Genomic DNA, 21,247 nt, shown 5'->3' with positions numbered 1-21,247 from the left:
CAACATTTCTTTCTTGTTGCTGTTTCTCCTCTACTTCCTTCATCATTTCAGTGATTTTCTGCATCTTAGCGTCCATCAACTGTTGCTGTAGATCTTTGTGCTTCAACACTTTGTCTATGTGCTAGAAGAGGGACACACATTTTATGGGTCAATACTGAAAGCAAAGACTGTTACGAATGAGAAATACAGGTCAATGTACCCAGGTTTTATGAGGTTAGTCTAACAATAGAATGAGGAGAGATTTGCGTCAAAATTATACACAATCTGCAATTTTCACTTTTTTTTATTCACAAATATATTTGTAATTTTAACGTTTTTCCAATTCACAAATCTATTTGTCATTTTCATGTTTTTTTTTAGCCCCACAAATACATTGTTGGGTGTGCAAATATATGCACGCCCGTATGCACACACGCCTAGATATTTACATGTGTTGAAAGGCAATGCCTTCTCTGTCCACAGGGAAGCAGTGTTACTGTCTACAATGAACGGGAATGAGCCATCTTGACCTGCGTGAAGCTGGCCCCCCACCCCCATGCAAAATTTAAGGAAAATAGTCAGTTTTGTTTGTGCTGGTTTGTGCAGCAAAAATTTCCGTTTGTGCTGCTTCGGTTTTTTAGTTATAAAAGATTATTTTATAGGTCATCCAGAGTTCACCCAGCCCCCCATCTGCTCCAAATGAACCCAAAATGGTACCGTTCGTTTGTGCTGGTTTGTGCAGCAAAAATATTTGTTTGTGCTGCTTCCGTTTCGTAGATATTACACTTTTATTTCATAGCGATGACGTCACCCAGCCCCCTATTTTCCTCCAAATGGACCCAAAATGGTACCGTTCGTTTGTGCTTCGTTTGTGCAGCAAAAAGTTTCGTTTGTGCTGCTTCGGTTTTATAGATATTACACATTTCATTCACCCCTCCGCGAGTCGTCACCTTATCGTGGTGGAGGGGTTTGCGTGCCCCTATGATCCTAGGAGCCATGTTGTCGGGGGCTTCATGCCCCTGGTAGGGTCACCCATGGCAAACGGGTCCTAGGTGAGGGGTCAGACAAAGCACGGCTCACCCAAGCCCCTTATGATGAAAACCATAAATGGACTTTGTTTTCCCTCGCCCGGACGCGGGTCACCGGGGCCTCCCTCTGGAGCCAGGCCTGGAGGCGGGGCTCGAAGGCGAGCGTCTGGTGGCCGGGCCTTCGCCCATGGGGCCCGGCCGGGCATAGCCCGAAATGGAAACGTGGGTCCCCCTTCCCATGAGCTCACCACCTGTGGGAGGGGCCGAAGGGGTCGGGTGCAATGTGAGCTGGGCGGCAGCCAAAGGCAGGGACCTTGGCGGTCTGATCCCCGGCTGCAGAAGCTGGCTCTTGGGACATGGAATGTCACCTCTCTGGCTGGAAAGGAGCCCGAGCTGGTGTGCGAGGCAGAAAGATTCCGACTTGATATAGTCGGACTAGCCTCCACACACAGTTTGGGTTCCGGTACAAGCCCTCTCGAGAGGGGCTGGACTCTCTTCCACTCTGGAGTTGCCCACGGTGAGAGGCGTCGAGCAGGTGTGGGTATACTTATTGCCCCCCGGCTGCGCGCCTGCACATTGGGGTTCACCCCGGTGAACGAGAGGGTAGCCTCCCTCCGCCTTCGGGTGGGGGGACGGGTCCTGACTGTTGTTTGTGTCTATGCACCAAACAGCAGCTCAGAGTACCCACCCTTCTTGGGGTCCCTGGAAGAAGTGCTGGAGAGCGCTCCTTCTGGGGACTCTATCGTTCTACTGGGTGACTTCAATGCTCACGTGGGCAATGACAGTGAGACCTGGAAGGGCGTGATTGGGAGGAACGGCCCCCCTGATCTGAACCCGAGCGGTGTTCTATTGTTGGACTTCTGTGCTCGACACGGATTTTCAATAATGAACACCATGTTCAAACATAAGGGTGTCCATGTGTGCACTTGGCACCAGGACACCCTAGGCCGCAGTTCGATGATCGACTTTGTAGTCGTGTCATCGGATTTGCGGCCGCATGTTTTGGACACTCGGGTGAAGAGAGGGGCGGAGCTGTCAACTGATCACCACCTGGTGGTGGGTTGGCTCCGATGGTGGGGGAAGATGCCGGTCCGACCTGGCAGACCCAAACGCTCTGTGAGGGTCTGCTGAGAACGTCTGGCAGAATCTCCTGTCAGGAAGAGCTTCAACTCCCACCTCCGGCAGAGCTTTTCCCACGTCCCGGGGGAGGCGGGGGACATTGAGTCTGAGTGGACCATGTTCCGCGCCTCCATTGTTGAGGCGGCCGACCGGAGCTGTGGCCGTAAGGTCGTTGGTGCCTGTCGTGGCGGCAATCCCCGAACCCGCTGGTGGACACCGGCGGTAAGGGATGCCGTCAAGCTGAAGAAGGAGTCCTATCGGGCCGTTTTGGCCTGCGGGACTCCGGAGGCAGCTGACAGGTACCGGATGGCCAAGCGGAACGCGGCTTCGGCGGTTGCTGAGGCAAAAACCCGGGCGTGGGAGGAGTTTGGTGAGGCCATGGAGAATGACTTTCGGACGGCTTCGAGGAAATTCTGGTCCACCATCCGGCGTCTCAGGAGGGGGAAGCAGTGCAACGTCAACACTGTTTACAGTGGGGATGGCGTGCTGTTGACCTCGACTCGGGACGTCGTGAGTCGGTGGGGAGAGTACTTCGAAGACCTCCTCAATTCCACCTACACGCCTTCCATTGAGGAAGCAGGGCCTGGAGACTCTGAGGCGGATTCTCCAATCTCTGGGGTCGAAGTCACTGAGGTAGTCAAAAAACTCCTCGGTGGCAAGGCCCCGGGGGTGGATGAGATCCGCCCGGAGTTCTTAAAGGCTCTGGATGTTGTGGGGCTGTCATGGCTGACACGTCTCTACAACGTTGCGTGGACATCGGGGACAGTGCCTCTGGATTGGCAGACTGGGGTGGTGGTTCCCCTCTTTAAGAAGGGGGACCGGAGGGTGTGTTCCAATTACAGGGGAATCACACTCCTCAGCCTCCCTGGTAAGGTCTATTCAGGGGTGCTGGAGAGGAGGGTCCGTCGGGAGGTCGAACCTCGGATTCAGGAGGAGCAGTGTGGCTTTCGTCCTGGCCGTGGAACAGTGGACCAGCTCTACACCCTCGGCAGGATCCTCGAGGGTGCATGGGAGTTCGCCCAACCAGTCCACATGTGTTTTGTGGACTTGGAGAAGGCGTTCGACCGTGTCCCTCGGGAGGTTCTGTGGAGGGTGCTTCGGGAGTACGGGGTGCCGAGCCAACTGATAAGGGCGGTTCGGTCCCTGTATCACCGATGCCAGAGTCTGGTCCGCATTTCCGGCAGTAAGACGGATTCGTTCCCAGTGAGGGTTGGACTCCGCCAAGGCTGCCCTTTGTCACCGATTCTGTTCATAATTTTTATGGACAGAATTTCTAGGCGCAGCCGAGGCGTTGAGGGGGTCCGGTTTGGGGACCTCAGCATCGCGTCTCTGCTTTTTGCAGATGACGTGGTGCTGTTGGCTTCTTCAGGCCGTGATCTCCAGCTCTCGCTGGAACGATTCGCAGCCGAGTGTGAAGCGGTCGGGATGAGGGTCAGCTCCTCCAAATCCGAGTCCATGGTCCTCGATCGGAAAAGGGTGGAATGCCCTCTCCGGATCGGGGATGAGATCCTGCCCCAAGTGGAGGAGTTCAAGTATCTTGGAGTCTTGTTCACGAGTGAGGGGAGGATGGAGCGTGAGATCGACAGGCGGATCGGTGCAGCGTCGGCAGTAATGCGGACCCTGTACCGGTCCGTTGTGGTGAAGAGAGAGCTGAGCCAAAAGGCAAAGCTCTCAATTTACCGGTCGATTTACGCTCCTACCCTCACCTATGGTCACGAGCTATGGGTCGTGACCGAAAGAACGAGATCTCGGATACAAGCGGCCGAAATGAGTTTTCTCCGCAGGATGTCCGGGCTCTCCCTTAGAGATAGGGTGAGAAGCTCGGTCATCCGGGAGAGACTCGGAGTAGAGTCGCTACTCCTCCACGTTGAGAGGAGCCAGATGAGGTGGCTCGGGCATCTTATCAGGATGCCTCCTGGACGCCTCCCTGGGGAGGTGTTCCGGGCATGTCCCACCGGTAGGAGACCCCGGGGACGACCCAGGACGCGCTGGAGAGACTATGTCTCTCAGCTGGCCTGGGAACGCCTTGGGATCCCCCGGGATGAGCTGGATGAAGTGGCTGGGGAGAGGGAAGTCTGGGAGTCCCTCCTAAAGCTGCTGCCCCCGCGACCCGACCCCGGATAAGCGGAAGAAGATGGATGGATGGATGGATGGATGGACATTTCATTCATAGCGATGACGTCACCGTGAAGCTGGCCCCCCATTTTCCTCCAAATGGACCCAAAATGGTACCGTTCGTTTGTGCTTTGTTTGTGCTGGTTTGTGCAGCAAAAACGTTTGTTTGTCCTGCTTCGGTTTCGTAGATATTACACATTTCATTTAAAACGATGACGTCACCGTGACCAGCGGAACGTATGGTACAACTAGGTCGATGATAGGAAGGTGCTGAGCCGTGCAATACTTCGAATTAATATTAATATTATGGGGCGGCTCGGTGGCGCGCTGGTTAGCACGTCCACTTCACAGCACGCAGACACGGGGAGAACATGCAAACTCCGCATGGGAGGGCTGGAGGTGGAATCGAACCCACACCCTCCTAACTGTGAAGTGGACGTGCTAACCAGCGCGCCACCGAGCCGCCCCATAATATTAATATCAATTCGAAGTATTGCATGGCTCAGCGCCTGCCTATCTCATCGACCTAGTTGTACCATACGTTCCGCTGGTCTTTTAATGACGGCAAGGGCCGCAGGGTCAAGAGCATTCTCCAGACCTTTGGAAAGCCTGACCCATAGGTGAGCTGCTCACTCAGTGGAGGCTTTCAAGACACAATTAAAAACGCATTTATATGCTATTGCCTTTAATTAACCTACTCTGGCCAATTCAGCCACTGTTTGTGCTCTGTCCTGCCCCTTTCTGGGCTTTGGGGGCCAAGGTGTCACCCAAACTGAAATTTGCTGTTTGGAATCCACACCAACCAATCAGGACGAGATCTGAGGTGGACCACCTCTGCGAAGGCACTGCGATGAAGACGGGGCATCTTCCTGCAGCTTTTCATTTTACTACAGACATCGCCATTACCTTGTTTTGGATCGTTTTAATATTGTGTGTTCAATGTTGCCAACTCTGTATCCATTGCAACCTGGTCGTCCTGGAAGGGGGATCCTCCCATCTACGGTGCCTTCTCAAGTTTTCTCAATTTTCCCCAGTTGGGGTTGTGTGAGTTTTTTTCTTGCCCTCTTGGGAGTTAAGATCAGGGGATGTTGAGAATAACTGTGGCCATGTAACATGTGGCCTTTGAGACGTGTTTGTGTTTAAGGGCTATATTAATAAATTAGACTTAACTGATGCAATTTCATTTCAAACGAATTTGGCACAGGCAATCTCTTACCTCCTCTCTGAGCTCATACTGCTCAATGAGCTTTTTAAGTTTCTCAGCAAGGTCCATGTTCTCCTGCTTCAGCTTAATATTGTGTGAGCTGTGCTGCTCCATCTGCATTTCAATATCACTTAAAGTCATCTGGAAGTGAAGCATGGCTTCCTTGCGCTGCTCCTCATACTCCCTGGAACGCTGGGCATTGTCCTCCTATTATAGAAAACAAGGTCAGCCAGAAGAAGAAGGAAGAGGCTTGTGCTAAACAGATGACCAAATCATTCATTTCAGCACCCTAACCTAACAGTATTTAATGTAATGCAATTATCAATATTGTTTGAAATGTATGATTGTCTGTTGCTAACCTTCAAAGTCTTGTTGTGTCTTTGCAGCTCCCGACAGAGGCTCTCTAGTTTGCTGCGGGCCAGGATAGCTTTGCTGTGTTCCCCCTGCAGGTGGATCTTCTCTTTTACAATTTGAGACTGCTTTTTCTGTAGGGCTTTCAGACGCTTCTGCATGCGACGGCTTTCCTCCAACTGAAAGCACAGTACAAGCAACACCCCATTTATGCCACCTACGTATTACAGTATTCTATTTTTGGTAAGTATATAGTTACCTCAACTCTGCTACAGTGTGAGGTCAGGAGTGATATCAATGTGGCTGTCCTACACAAACCCTAATAATTTTTACTTTCCAGTATGTGATTCTATACATTCTCCAAGGATTGAGACAAAGAATGGTAGTAAATAGTACAGTAAAAATTATAACGAGAATGCAATTTCTGGGGAAACTGCCTCAACGGCGCAACATCATCCTTCTAGTCTCCAGAATTAAAACCAAGAGTTACCAAATTTTTACATTAGTTAAACGGTTGAATTGGGTGGGAGTCGGTTAGCCATGTCTTGAGAATGAAACACTTGGATGCTAGCTACAGAGCTCACCAAATTAAAGGATGCCAGCTCGCGCTGCGTTTAGCTATATTTAGTAAAACTACTCCATTAAACCTTCAAAGCTGCGGACTTGTGCCTATGTAAGCCGGTGACACATATTCGTGGGGCAGTTACGGGAGAGTTGCTACCACCGTACACAATTACAGAGTCCACACATCACAATAACATTATAAAAACTATGCAATTATAGGGCACGGTGAATGGTTTTCTAACACTACGCTTGTAGTATTACACACAGAACTACATTAGGACAGAAAAGAGTCTCGGCTGACTCTCACGCATCTTATCAGTGGAGTGAAATGGCGTGTGAGAAACTATTGCAAAATGTCTGATCTTGAATGTATGACACCAGTGCACCAGGTGAAGCCAATCAAATAAATGACTGCTGGCCTGGCTTTGTGCCAGTTCTCCCCAGTTAAACAAACAAACGAACAAACAAACAAACAAACAACTTGTATTGTCTCTGCACTGTAGCTGGTATTCCAGCTCTTTATGATGAGTGTGCCAACAGATTGCCTCCTTTGACTGTGAACATTCATCTGAAATGGACATATTAATTTTATTGTTTGTTAGAATCTATATCAAAGAAGTATAACGCCTCTGATAGTTAACAATTCAGATAACGACCAAAGAGTTTGCTAAGAAAAGTGCACCAGATAACAAACAATGTCTTGGTTGTCTTGGTTCCCACTCCAAGCAGTAACCCCCACATCGCCATATACTTACGCACACCATTAACATTGCTGTCAAAATGGTACGTTTTCCTTTGTTTACTAAATGTTTTGTCATGTTTAAATGCTTCCTTTAATGTATTTATGCTGATTTGACTCAATTTGTACTGTATTATACCTGTTATTTTTTTATTTTGATTGATTTTCCTGTGGGGACCATTGTTTCAGACAGCAACCATTTCGGATAGTGACCGTTTTTTTGGACCAGATTGTGTTTAAAGCACTTCACTGATTTGAGACCTAAAATCATGTTTCAAGTATTGTAGCAGGGTCACTTTCTATACACACTTGTCACGGCATGCAGTGTGTTTTCAGATGTTTTGTCTTTTTTTTTAAACGTTTTGATCACAACGTTGTTGACCTGCTTGCAAATAACAGCCATACTCTGACCACACCCCTGACAGTAAAAGGCAATGCATTGGCGTTACGTTCTTTGTTGTACCTCAGCGAGGGAAATTCTTTCAACCAGTCCTGTCTTAAAGAATATAGTTTGGCCTTTTTAATTTGAGTGGGCTCTATTTCAGATTCGGTTACCTCCTCTGTTTCCGATGGACTAGGGCTTGGCATCTTACCGATCGAGTGCTTCGTGTTTTGGCTGGATGGACTCTCAGAAGTAGGGCTAGTTGTAACATTTGGGTAAGATTCAAGATTCAAGAATTAGTGTGCTTGGTCAAAAAAACTGCCTCAACCTCTCTTCATTTTCCCTCGATTTGTCGTATTTATTTTCTTTTTCGTTTCAGTTAGTTTTGGTTGCATATGCAGCCAAAATGGTCGCACTCTGGATCCCTGTATAGCCTAAATCAGGCATGTCCAAATTCCGGCCCCGGGCCAAATCCGGCCCCCGGTCAGATTTCATACGGCCCGCAGCTTCGGTCTTATAATGTATTATTTATGGTCCGCCTGCACTGTTAAACTGAATATAAAAAAATCATGAAACTTGAAACTGTAATTTCTCCTATTACCAAAAGGTGGAAGCACCACCCCTCTCTGATCATTTCTGCTATGGCGACTGCAAAGAAAACGAGGAAAATTGACATTGACAGCCGTCGCTTTCAAGAGAAATGGGAATTACAATATTTCTTCAATGAAAATCAAGGCAATTGTGTTTGTCTAATTTCTAAACAGACGGTTACCTTGTTTAAGGATTTCAACCTAAAGAGACACTTTCAGACTAAACATGCTAACACACGTCAAGCTAACAGGGAGTGACCGCGCTGATAAAGTGAAGCAGCTCTAAGCTGAACTGGCATTACAACAGTGATTCTTCACGTGGGGCTGTGAGTCAAAATTAAATCAAGTAAATATTACTTAATATTAAATCATACAAAGTGGCCATGTTAATACTGTTGATGTTATGAACCTGTAGACGTGACACAAACTATTACTTACTGAAAGATATTGTAAATGACAAGAGCAAAATTCACTTGTTTTAAGTTTTAAAATTAACAGAAAACTTTGTATTACTTATAACTCCTGTTTAAAATGTTTATGAGGCAAAAATAATTTTAAACTCAATGTTATCTGACTCTTCAGATATGAATGAAAAGCAGAATGTGTTTTTAGAGTTGTTCACATCTGCCTGAGTGGCTTATATTTGGTTATTTTGTCATTCAAAAAATAAAGACAATTGGGACAATGAAATTTGTTATATAACAGTGTGTATTTGCATGAAATTTTTGTAGTTGAAAAATGTCCAAAAAAACTATTGGCCCCTTTATCAAATCTGGCCCTCCTTGCAAAAGGTTTGGACTCGGACTCAATGTCCCCCGCCTCCCCGGGGACGTGGGAAAAGCTCTGCCGGAGGTGGGAGTTGAAACTCTTCCTGACAGGGGTTTCTGCCAGACATTCCCAGCAGACCCTCACAGAGCGTTTGGGTCTGCCAGGTCTGACCGGCATCTTCCCCCACCATCGGAGCCAACCCACCACCTCGACTGGCTCTCCAACCAGCTCAAGAACCAGAAATGAGCGCTCCTCTTCTTCTGGTGATCAGTTGACAGCTCCACCCTTCTCTTCACCCGAGTGTCCAGAACATGCAGCCGCAACCTCGATGACACGACTACAAAGTCGATCATCGAACTGCAGCCTAGGGTGTCCTGGTGCCAAGTGCAAACATGGACACCCTTATGCTTGAACATGGTGTTCATTATTGACAATCCGTGTCGAGCACAGAATTCCAATTATAGAACACTGCTCGGGTTCAGATAGGGGGGTCTGATCCTCCCAATCACGCCCTTCCAGGTCTCACTGTCATTGCCCACGTGAGCATTGAAGTCACCCAGTAGAACAATGGAGTCCCCAGAAGGAGCGCTCTCCAGCACTTCCTCCAGGTACTCCAAGAACGGTGGGTACTCTGAGCTGCCGTTTGGTGCATAGACACAAACAACAGTCAGGAAAGGCGGAGGGAGGCTACCCTCTCGTTCACCGGGGTGGACCCCAATGTGCAGGCGCACAGCTGGGGGGCAATAAGTATACCCACACCTGCTCGATGCCTCTCACCGTGGGCAACTCCGGAGTGGAAGAGAGTCCAGCCCCTCCAGGTCTCACTGTCATTGCCCACGTGAGCGTTGAAGTCAGCTAGTAGAACAATGGAGTTCCCAGAAGGAGCGCTCTCCAGCACTTCTTCCAAGGACTCCAAAAAGGGTGGGTACTCTGAGCCACTGTTTGGAGCATAGACACAAAGAGCAGTCAAGGAACCCTAACCCTAACCCCCCACCCGAACGCGGAGGGAGGCTACCCTCTCGTTCACCGGGGTGAACCCCAACGTGCAGGCGCCTAGCCGGGGGGCAATAAGTATACCCACACCTGCTCGATGCCTCTCACCGTGGGCAACTCCGGAGTGGAAGAGAGTCCAGCCCCTTTCAAGCGGGCTTGTACCAGAACCCGAACTGTGTGTGGAGGCAAGTCCGACTGTATCTAGTCGGAATTTTTCTGCCTTGCACACCAGCTCGGGCTCCTTTCCAGTCAGAGATGACATTGTATGTCCCAAGAGCCAGCTTCAGCAGCCGGGGATCGGACCGCCAAGGTCCCTGCCTTTGACCGCCGTCCAGCTCAAAATGCACCCGACCCTTTGGCCCCTCCCACAGGTGGTGAGCCCATGGAAATGGGGACCCACGTTTCCTTTTCGGGCTGTGCCCAGCCGGGCCCCATAGGCGAAGGCCCAGCCACCAGACGCTCGTCTTCGAGCCCCACCTCCAGGCCTGACTCCAGAGGGGGGCCCCGGTGACCCGCGTCCGGGTGAGGGAAATCTGAGTCCATATGTCTTTTTCGTCATAAGGGGCTTTTTGAGCCGTGCTTTGTCTGGCCCCTCACCTAGGACCCTTTTGCCATGGGTGACCCTACCAGGGGCATGAAGCCCCAGACAACATAGCTCCAAGGATCATTAGAGTGAATTTCAAAATTGAAAATTTTGAATTTTTGGTAAGCGGGACGTTGTGCAATAGGTAGACAAAAGATGAACATTTGAAAGTTGGAATTAGTTGAATCGGTCGAAAAATGTAAAAATTAGAGCAAATGTTGAATGCCTTATCGAGAATGAATGGGAATTTTAAAAAATTGCACCAAAATCTTTTGAAATTTGGAACGAAACGAAAACTATGGGTTTTAAAGGTTCACGTTGGAATTCTAAAGTTGAAACAGGTTGAATCGGACAAACATTGTAAAAGTTAGAGCATATGTTGAAAAATGAGGGCACTTCCGGTTTATTTGGGTCACTTCCTGTTAAAACGAGGTCACTTTCGGTTTATTTTGGGCACTTCCGGTGTTATGTAGGTTACGTTCAGTTTCATTTGGGGCACTTCCGGTTCAGTTGAGGTCACTTCCGGTTAATTTGTTGCCCTTCCAGTTTAATTAAGGTCACTTCCGGTTCGAGTTGGTGCACTACCAGTTTAATTTAGGTCACTTCCGGTTTATTTGGGTCACTTTCAGTTTAATTTGGGTCACTTCTGGTTTGATTTGCGGCACTTCCGGTTCACTTCCTTTTGAAATTAAGGCACTTCCGGTTCACTACCTGTTCATGTAGGGGCACTTCCTGTTCATTTTCGGGCCCTTCCTGTTTGTTCCGCCACCCTGGAATTGGGGGTGAAGGGGTGAACTGGATAAGCATAGTTTAAGTGGGGGTGAATGGTGTGAATATGGTAATCATAAGGTGAACAGTTTGAAGTTGGAACGGGTTGAATCAGTTTAAAAATGTAGAAATTAGAAGGGAAGAACGAAATATTGGAGAATTTGGCGTGAATTTCAAAATTTTTAATTTTTGGTAATTGGGAAGTTTTGGAATAGGTAGGCAAAAGATGAACGGTTTAAAGTTGGAATGGGTTGAATCGGTTGAAAAATGTGGAATTTGAAGTGAAAAACAAAATTTTGTGAAGTTTTGCGAAAAAATTTTAACGTGAAAACGTGAAATTTTATAATTTGGCAATTTTGGGAACGTTGAAAATCTTCCCCAATATGAATTGAATGCGCTGAATGATGTGCATTTCAAACTGGAACTAAATGTGAAATGTTGAATGTGCCATTAAGAATGAATGGGGAAAAATTTGCCTTAAATTTGCGAATTTTGTGATAACGGAAAGTGGAATGGAGTGAATGGGATGAATTATGTGGAAGGAGTAGGGCGTCAAAAAAGTGAGGAAAATATAATAGAAGAAGAAGCGGAAGAATAAAGCGAATGGGGTAGCTTTCGGCTTCACACTAATAATTGTAAAAAAGTAAATAAAGATCACTTCTTTTTGGAATGTAACCCCCACGAAAAACGAGGGTTCACTGTACTTCATCAAGAAAAAATCAGGTCAGTTCCCAACATGGATTATTTTGGGAAAGACAAGACACAAAATAGAGGAACACCAGATATTTCCATAATGCGCCAATATTTGCTCCTTTTACCAATCAAGACCTCAAAATGAGAAATCCAGATGAACACTTGCGGCAATCTTACCAGATCTGCATATTTTTTGCACAAAGCAGCCAATTTTTCTTCAGGTGTGGCTAAGGAATTCAAGGCCATCATTAGTAGGAAAACCTCCTTCCCTGAAATAGGAATAAAAACACAATGAGGTACATCTCACAAAAATGGAAACAACACTTCACATTATGGCAATTTATCAAGGATTATAAAAAAACAAATGGAACTTGGATGGAGCTTAAAGCAGAGGCCCCCAACCTTTTTCCCCTGCAAACTGGCATAACAAATCCATTTCATGGACTGTGGGGGTGTCCTTGAGGGTGCGCAATGTGCAATGTTAAAGCAATAAAGTTAAAGTTAAAGTTAAAGTCCCAATGATCATCGTCACACACACATCTGGGTGTGGTGAAATTTGTCCTCTGCATTTAACCCATCCCCATGTGATTTTGATCCATCCCCTGGGGGAGAGGGGAGCAGTGAGCAGCAGCGGTGCCGCGCTCGGGAATCATTTGGTGATCTAACCCCCCAATTCCAACCCTTAATGCTGAGTGCCAAGCAGGGAGGTAATGGGTCCCATTTTTATAGTCTTTGGTATGACCCGGCCGGGGTTTGAACCCACAACCTTCCAGTCTCAGGGCGGACACTCTACTACTAAGCCACTGAGCTGGTTAAACTGTGTAAATCCACTCATTTTTTTAACTAATATTGAATGACTTTTTTACCAGTTAGTCATTTAGTCGGACCATCTCAGGGCACTTTACATTTGAATCATCGGAGAGCCACTTGGAGTATATTGTGTTTCTTCTTTGGCATAGCCTCCCTAAATGAATCTCCCCCCCCCACCCCCCTGAGTGTACCCCGCTTATCGCCCAAAGACAGCTCGAATAGGCTCCGGCACTCCGGCGACCCTTGTGAGGATAAAGCAATTCAGAAGATGAATGAATGAAGATTATGAGCCTTATAATGCAGAGTATCTTATACAGGGTCTGGCAAAATGATGTGACACATTTGCAGGTTTAATAAAATGCTAATAAATTAAAAACAAAAACAAAAATTTATTTTCTAAAAGTACATATAATGCCACTTTGTTTTGTTTTGTTTCATTTCCATTTTCGTTTCGTTTTTGAGTAATTTATTTCGTTTCGTTTCAGTTGCTAACATGAATTGGACGGGTGAGCGTCGCGCTTTCATTGTGGAAACATTTATCAAGAACGAATCTATAACTGCAACACAACGAGTTCTGCTTGCGCTTCAGACTTGGTAGACATGATCCTGCACCTGCTCGAAACACGATCTTGTTATGGGTTATTAACTTCAGAGCTAGTGGATCAGCATTGATACGAAAATCCACCGGCCGACCTCGCACCGCCAGAACTCAAGAAAATGTGGCAGCGGTAAGACCAAATTAACATTATTTGTAAATGAAATGAAAATGAAACGAAACAAAAGTCCAAGCCGCCACACACCTGGAAGTCGACGCCGGTGCTTGGGGCCATGTGGTGATGAACTATTTATGTAATAGTTATTTGAAATATTTTATTTCGTATAGCAACTTGTATATGTTTTTATCGTTACAGTTCAGTACTTGTTGGCTCGTTGAACTCTTGTTTTGTTAAATAAAGAGACGTTTACCAAACCCACGTCTTTCCTTGTACTTTGTTAACGCTATAATATAGTTATATACTAGATCTGTGGAATAACAAGGCTGACGTCAGGGCGCACGCGCGGCGTTATTGACAAAGGACGAGGAATTTGATTGATGGATTTAATGATTTGGAATGACACAGATGGTTTGATAATATTGCTTATATAATACTTATTTGATGTATAATTTATATATCATTATATGGGCCTGTGGAATATTTTGAAGTGCAAGAGCCGTCAACGGCTCGCACCCATTGTTGACAAAGGACGATCGATGGATTTAATGAATTGGAGTGACACAGATGGTTTTATAAACGTGGTATTTATGTAATAGTTAAAACTTACATCACTTACATCAGGCCCGTTCTCAGCTCTTCATTTGTGTTTATGTCACGTTAGCATACCTATCGTTTAGCCTGTTGTTGCCCGTTCATGTTTGTTCTTGGTGTTGGATTTTGTCGAATAAATTTCCCCCAAAATGCGACTTGTACTCCGGAGCAACTTATATATGTTTTTTTTCACATTATTGTGCATTTTATGGCTAATGCGACCTATACTCCGGAGCGACTTTTAGTCCAAAAAATACGGTACTAACTTTTTTCTTTTAAACTAAAAAAAGTTTATGACCAGCAAAAATGAGTGGCCGGACCAAGTAAGAAGCCAAATCGTATCACTTTCATCCCATCGCTTGATTGACATACAGGTAAGCCTATCGGGAGGCAATCACAGTGAACCGATGCGGCATGGCATGGAGGCAGTCAGCCTGTGGCATTGCTGAGGTGTTATGGATGCCCAGGATGCTTCAATAGCTGCTTTTAGCTCATTTTCATTGTTGGGTCTGGTGTCTTTCAGCTTCTTCTTCACAATACCCCACAAATTATCTATGGCAGACCTGGGCAAAATACAGCCCGCGGGCCACATCCGACCCTTTGTGCGTCCCTGTCCGGCCCGCATGAGGCCAATCGTAAATTATATTTGATTACAACTTAATTTAAAAGAAATTAAAAATCTGTCGTGCGTGCAATACAACTGTTTTGCTTTTATTTTGAAAGGCGTCGCACTTCCGTGTAGCGTATGTGTATGTGAGCTGTGCGTGAAGGTGAACAGTGCGAAGTAATGCTGCCCTCGAAATGTGTGCTGACCCTCAGAAGAGAAAAGTTGACAAGGAGTGTCGTGTTTTCAACAAGACATGGACTGCCAAGTATTTCTTTACAGAAATGAAATGTAAAGCCGTGTGCCTGATTTGTGGTACACAGGTCGCTGTGTTTAAAGAATATAATTTGAGTCATCACTACACGACCAAGCATGAGAAAAAATACATCTGTCTGATAAACAGCGCGCAACAGAGGCTGATGCATTGCTAGCAAAACTGCAAGCCCAACAAGGACTTTTTATCAAACTTCACACCCAGAGATGCAGCGGCTTTGTCATTTGAGGAAAAATTAAAGAAGTTAAGAATAAATTGTACTGATTAATGATTGTTTTTATATTTGATCTATACACCACAATTTTACATGGCTTAATATAAATACAATAATAAACAGAATAATTGTATTCTTCTAATTACCAGTACCAGCTATTTAAAATAAATAATTTAGTGCATTTTACAATGGAAGAAAATTGAGTTATCGTAGGTGTGGCCCTCTGACACAACTCAGGTTTTTCATGTGGCCCCTTGTAAAAATTAATTGCCCACCCCTGATCTATGGGGTTCAGGTAAGGGGAATTGGCAGGCCAATCGAGGACAGTAATGCCATGGTCAGTACACCATTTACTGGTGGTTTTGGCACTGTGGGCAGGTGCCAGATCATGCTGGAAAATGAAATCATCATCTCCATAGAGCTTTTCAGCAGACGAAAGCATGTAGTCTTCTAAAATCTCTTGGTACACAGCTGCATTTACTGTGGACTTGATGAAACACAGTGGACCAACACCAGCAGCCTACATGGGTCCCCAAACCATCTGACTGTGGGAACTTCACACTGGATTTCAAGCAACTTGGATTTTGCTCCTCTCTAGCCATTCTCCAGACTCTGGCGCCTTGACTTCCAAATGAAATACCAAACTTGCTTTCGTGTGAAAAGAGGACTTTGGACCACTCTGCAACTGTCCAGTGCTTCTTTTCCATAGCTCAAGTCAGAGGCTTCAGAAGTGGCTTGACCATGGGAATACAGCTATCGTAGGCCATTTCCCGGATACGTCTGAGCAGTGGCTTTTGATACCTGGACTCCAGCTTCAGTCCACTGTCTTTGAAGCTCCCCCAAATTCTGGAAGCGACTCTTCTTCACAATGCTGTTAAGGCTGCAGTCAAATCTCTTGGTTGTGCAGCGTTTCCTGCCACATTTCCCCCTTCCAAAAGACTTTTTGCGGATGTGCTTTGAAACAGCTTGCTCTTTGAGAAATTTCTTTTTGTGCCTTACCCTCCTAATGGAGGGTCTCAATGATGGTCCTCTGGACAGCAGTCAGATCAGCAGTCTTCCCCATACTTGTGATTTAGTTAACTGAACCAAGCTGTGTGTTTTTCAAGGCTCAGTAAACCCTTGCAGATGTTTCGAGTTAATTAGACGATTCAAGTGATTAATTGAATAACCTACTAGTTTACTTTTTCATGATATTCTAATATTTTGAGATAGGATATTTGAGTTTTCTTAAACTGTATGCCATAATCAGCAATATTAAAATAATAAAAGGCTTGCAATATTTCAGTTCATTTGTAATGAATCCAGAATGTATGACATTTTTGTTTATTTAATTGCATTACAGAAAATAAAGAACTTTATCACAATATTCTAACTTTTTGAGACAGTCCTGTATGTCCGGCAAAAATGAGTGGGGTTGCTGGAGCAAGTAAGAAGCCCATCGCTTGATTGACATACAAGTAAGCCTGTCGGGAGGCAATCGCAGTGAACCGGCCCCTCCTCTTCGCAACACTTTTGGCTGCGCATACACAAGCCTGGCACCAAAGCTAACAAGCTAATCAACGCAATACGCGTCAACGCACGGACTCACTTTTTTCTTTTAAACTAAAGAAAGTTTATGACCATCAAAAATTAGTGGCATTGCTGCACCAAGTAAGAAGCCAAACTGTATCACTTTCATCCCATCGCTTGATTGACATACAGGCAATCACAGTGAACCGCCCCCACCCTCACCGCAGCACGTTTGGCTGCGCATATACAAGCCCGGCACCAAAGCTAACAAGTTAATTCAACGCATTTTAATTACGCATCAATGAGCGTACTCACTTTTGTCTTTTAAACTAAAGAAAGTTTATGACCAGCAAAAATGAGTGGGGTTGCTCGACCAAGTAAGAAGCCAAACCGTATCACTTTCATACGGAATGGGAGTTGGACTTTACCTCATTTACTGGGTTGATATTCCCTGAAGCACAGTTCCATCTAGTGGTTCCCAAAGTGGGCGGTACTGCCCCCCTGGGGGCGGTGGAAAGATCTGGGGGGGCGGTGAGGACGAAGGGGGCGGTAGGGGGGCGGTGAGGACGAAGGGGGCGGTAGGGGGCGGCAGTCCGAAGTCCGAAGTTGAAGGGGGCGGTAGGGGGGCGGCAGTCCGAAGTCAGAAGTTCGAACATTTGTTTGACGACACGTGCAGTAGGACGAGTCAGTCGACGGGGGTGGGGGGGTGGACGGACGACGATTTGTACACAACATGTGCGGTGGGACGAGTCAGTCGGCGGGGGGGGGGGGGGGCGCTAGGAATTCACTGGGGAGCCAAGGGGGCGCTAGTCTGAAAAAGTTTGGGAACCACTGATCTAGTGGATGCAGAACGCAACCCTACTCATCCCCAGTTTGATGCAGTAGCTTCAATTCTATGTGCCTTTTAATCCGGTGTGAAATAATTTCTGAAATAAAAAATTCAATGCAGGTGCACCTTATAGTCCAGTGCGCCTTCTAGTGCAGAAAATACTGTAATAAAATGTAAACAGAGGCAAAGTAGCCAACATGTTTTTGCACAAATGTGGTAGACCATTGGCTGCTTTTTAGAAAGTGCAGGATATGTACCGTATTTTCCGCACCATATGGCACATTTAAAAGCCTTTATTTTTCTCAAGAAACTAAGGTGCACCTTTTAATAAGGTGCGCCTTTTGTGTGGACCGAATTCCAAAATCTGTAAAGTTGTTTTGTGTGGCTTCCCTAATATACAGGCATAATATGAAGACCCGATGAACCAATGAGAGGACTTTACGTTTTACGTAGATCGGGTTAAAAAAAACAAGTCACAATGTCACTAGTAGAGTACATACCTCCGCCGCCATTGATAAATAAATACCGTATTGACCCGAATATAAGACGACCCTGATTATAAGACGACCCCCTCTTTTTCAAGACTCAAGTTTGAAAAAATACTTTTTGAACACCAAATTAAATTTTTCTACGGAAAATAATTACAGTACATCTGAAACAAATGCTTATAACAATATATTCGAGAGAAAGCTAGTTATTTTGCCTCATTCAAATCATGCAAATTATTGAAATTAAAAGGAAAATGACTATAATAATTTATTTTGTTTTTCCCCTTTTCATGATGGCAGGGGAGGCGTAGGCCTCCTCTGACACACGTCCCTCGTGTGTGTGCTCCAAGCAAGCGCCCTGGATCGCTCTTCCCGTCCCCCCACCCCCCCTGCTGCCTTCACGGCCTTGCTAGACAATCGGAAACTACCGAAGTCTAACAACATAGACGTTACTACTCTAAATAAACTCTATATCAAATAACTAACATAAATAACAAGTTTATTGAACCATCTTTTTCACTCCAACTCATAAAATCTCCTGGCTCCGGAAGTCAGTGAATGGAACGCAATGTCAGTGAGGCTCCAATTATTCCACAGCCATAGTGCGCCCTCATGCAGTTTCAAGTGAAAATAACATGTGAAGTGATGAACTATACTAGTAAGTCAGTAATGTGTTAATGATCAAGTAAAGATTTGTGAATAATTACACATATAAGTCGCTCCTGAGTATAAGTCGCCCCCCCACGCAAACTATGGGGAAAAATGTGACTTATAGTCCGAAAAATACGGTACTCTGTGTTGCCAGCTGTGTTTAGTAAAGTGAGAAACAAAGGAGCAAGGCCCTGGTCTCTCCTGGGTTTGAGAGGCTGAAAATGTCTAATATAGCAGCTGCATTTTTGGAATGAGCTAATAAAAACCTGAACTTAAGACTACTGAGGTCCCAACTGAGCCTGTCTGAGCTGTACTCTACATAGCTTTAACATAAAGCCAGTTTTCTTAGTCTGGACTGCTCTCATCCTCTGTAGATTGAGTTCCAGCTTCTTCGCTCTGGTCACCGATATGCAGTCCCTAAGTCAGCGGTTGGGAACCTATGGCTCGTGAGCCAGATATGGGTCTTTTGGTGACTGCATTTGGCTCGCAGACAAATCTGATATTTGTTTACACAATTAAAGTAAAGTAAAGTAAAAAATATACCTACTGAAATCAAAATGTTAAATTAGCTTTCAAAATATAAAATATGATCACGTTTGCAATCCATCCCATCTGTTTTCTACCACTCAAATCCACAGTTGCGTCATATTAGCCAATCCCAGCTGCCCTTCGGTGTACAGAAGGGTGACGCCAGGTCGGACAAAATTTGTTTGATTGGACAATACGGTGCCTACGGGGTCGTGAGATATGAAATTCCATCCGCTTTATTTAAAATTTCAGCTAGCTAGCTGGTTTGTGCCAGGCACGCTAGTAAGATGACAAAGAGAAAAAAAGATGACGATTACCGAACATTTCAGAGTGAGTGGACCGAGGAATTCGCATTTGTGGAGAGAGGAGGCTCTGCTACGTGCCTCATATGCAATGACAAAATCGCATCAATGAAACGCTCCAATATCAAGCGCCACTTTGAGACACGACATGCTACATTGGAACCAAATGCCCAGCTAGGAACAGCAGAAAGAAAGCGTGTGAAGAGCTCCAGAGGAAGGTCCAAGCTAGTCAACAGCAACTCCGTGTATGGACCAGACAAGGTGACTTTAATTCAGCTAGTTTGGCTGGCGCATTAGCAATTGTGAGGAACGGAAAGCCATTCACTGATGGCGAGTATTTCAACATTTATGCTTGATGTGCCGAGTGAACTTTGACGACTTCACGGATAAAGAAAAGATATTCAAAGGGATAAAAGACATGCCTCTGTCAGCAAGAACCGTTCACGATCGGGCCATTATGACTGATGAGAGCCTCAGCGCCTGCATGAAGCTCAACCTCACCGCATATCAACCAGACTACAAAGCCATCAGCAAAACGATGCAGCCCCAGAGGTCTCATTAATGGTGAGGTTTGTTTTCTAGGCTTCAATATAAAAACGTTATTAAAAAGAATACATTAGCACATTCAAAAAATTGTTGGTCTTAATTAAAATACATGCATCTAATTGTATTTTATTTTTAAATGGTATGGCTTTTTTTAAATGGGTGGCTCGGTGGGGCACTGGGTAGTACGTCCGCCTCACAGTTAGGAGGGTGCGGGTTCGATTCCACCTCCGGCCCTCCCTGTGCGGCGTTTGCATGTTCTCCCCGAGCCCGCGTGGGTTTTCTCCGGGCACTCCGATTTCCTCCCACATCCCAAAAACATGCTTGGTAGGCCAATTGGAGACTCCAAATTGTCCCTAGGCTTGAGTGCGAGTGCAAATGGTTGTTTGTCTCTCTGTGCCCTGCGATTGGTTGGCAACTGGTTCAGGGTGTCCCCCGCCTACTGCCCGATGACGGCTGGGATAGGCTCCAGCACGCCCGCGACCCCCGTGGGGACTAAGCGGTTCAGAAAATGGATGGATGGATGGATGGTATGGCTCTCACGGGAAATTTAAAAAAAAAAGGGCAATTTTGGCTCTGTCTGCCAAAAAGGTTCCCGACCCCTGCCCTATGTGGAGGACCAAGTGTTTCAGAGACAGCTTTGTACCTGCAGCCATTGCAATGCTAAAGAGTATTGGACATTGAAACACTTTTGTTTTTGCTATTGTAGGTTTACGAGCGTCTAAGTGTGTGAATCTATGTTTTAATGATAGTACAGTTTTCGAACGTCCCAGTTCTTAAACAAATCAGTATTCGAACAAAAAATTCGAGATTTTTTTGCTTTGGATGTCGGATGAAATTCGGTTGTCGAACCTTGCGAGATGAGCCGAGAGGACCCGCATGCCAACTGCGCACTGATGTCCACTTAAATTTTGGAAAGTACAGCAGGACTTTAAAAATATTTTCTAAATTTCAGCGACGGCTCTGTCGCAATAACGCTACCAGCGTGGTGCAGTTGCGCGGTCAGCGACGGGCTACGTTTGCGCGTTCGGCGGTGCGCTGCAGTTGCGCGATTGGACAAAAATGCGCAAATGAAAAAATGCTTAAAAAAGGCTTTTTTTTTTTTTGGAACGAATTAATTTTTGTTCCATTACTTGAAATAAGAAAATATGATTCGCAATTCGAACGATTTACTTCAAGAACAGCCTTCTGGAACGGATTGTGTTCGAAAACCGGGGCTACACTGTACAGTTTTTTCGGGGACTAAACCCCATGTCTGTAACAAAATCTAACGTTAGGGTAGTAATAAAGAAACCTTGAACCTTGAACATTT

General features: G+C 45.8%; 1 protein-coding gene across 3 annotated transcripts in view; it reads right to left on the bottom strand.

The window, feature by feature from the left end:
- The window catches only part of txlng (taxilin gamma), a 104,964-nt gene that overhangs the window by 49,908 nt on the left and 33,809 nt on the right, over window positions 1–21,247 (bottom strand). For all 3 annotated transcript variants that reach the window (XM_088371680.1, XM_088371678.1, XM_088371681.1), the window contains exons 4-7: window positions 12,054–12,145; window positions 5,805–5,975; window positions 5,458–5,652; window positions 2–121 (exon numbers count right to left, since the gene is read on the bottom strand). In XM_088371680.1, coding sequence (XP_088227806.1) covers window positions 2–121; window positions 5,458–5,652; window positions 5,805–5,975; window positions 12,054–12,145 — 578 coding nt within the window. The remainder of the gene's footprint in view (window position 1; window positions 122–5,457; window positions 5,653–5,804; window positions 5,976–12,053; window positions 12,146–21,247) is intronic.

This window comes from Syngnathus floridae, chromosome 3 (genome assembly GCF_059516105.1).
Source record: "Syngnathus floridae isolate MCC-2025c chromosome 3, RoL_Sflo_1.0, whole genome shotgun sequence".
Lineage (NCBI taxonomy): Eukaryota > Metazoa > Chordata > Actinopteri > Syngnathiformes > Syngnathidae > Syngnathus > Syngnathus floridae.
This window is presented reverse-complemented; position numbering and strand designations above follow the sequence as displayed.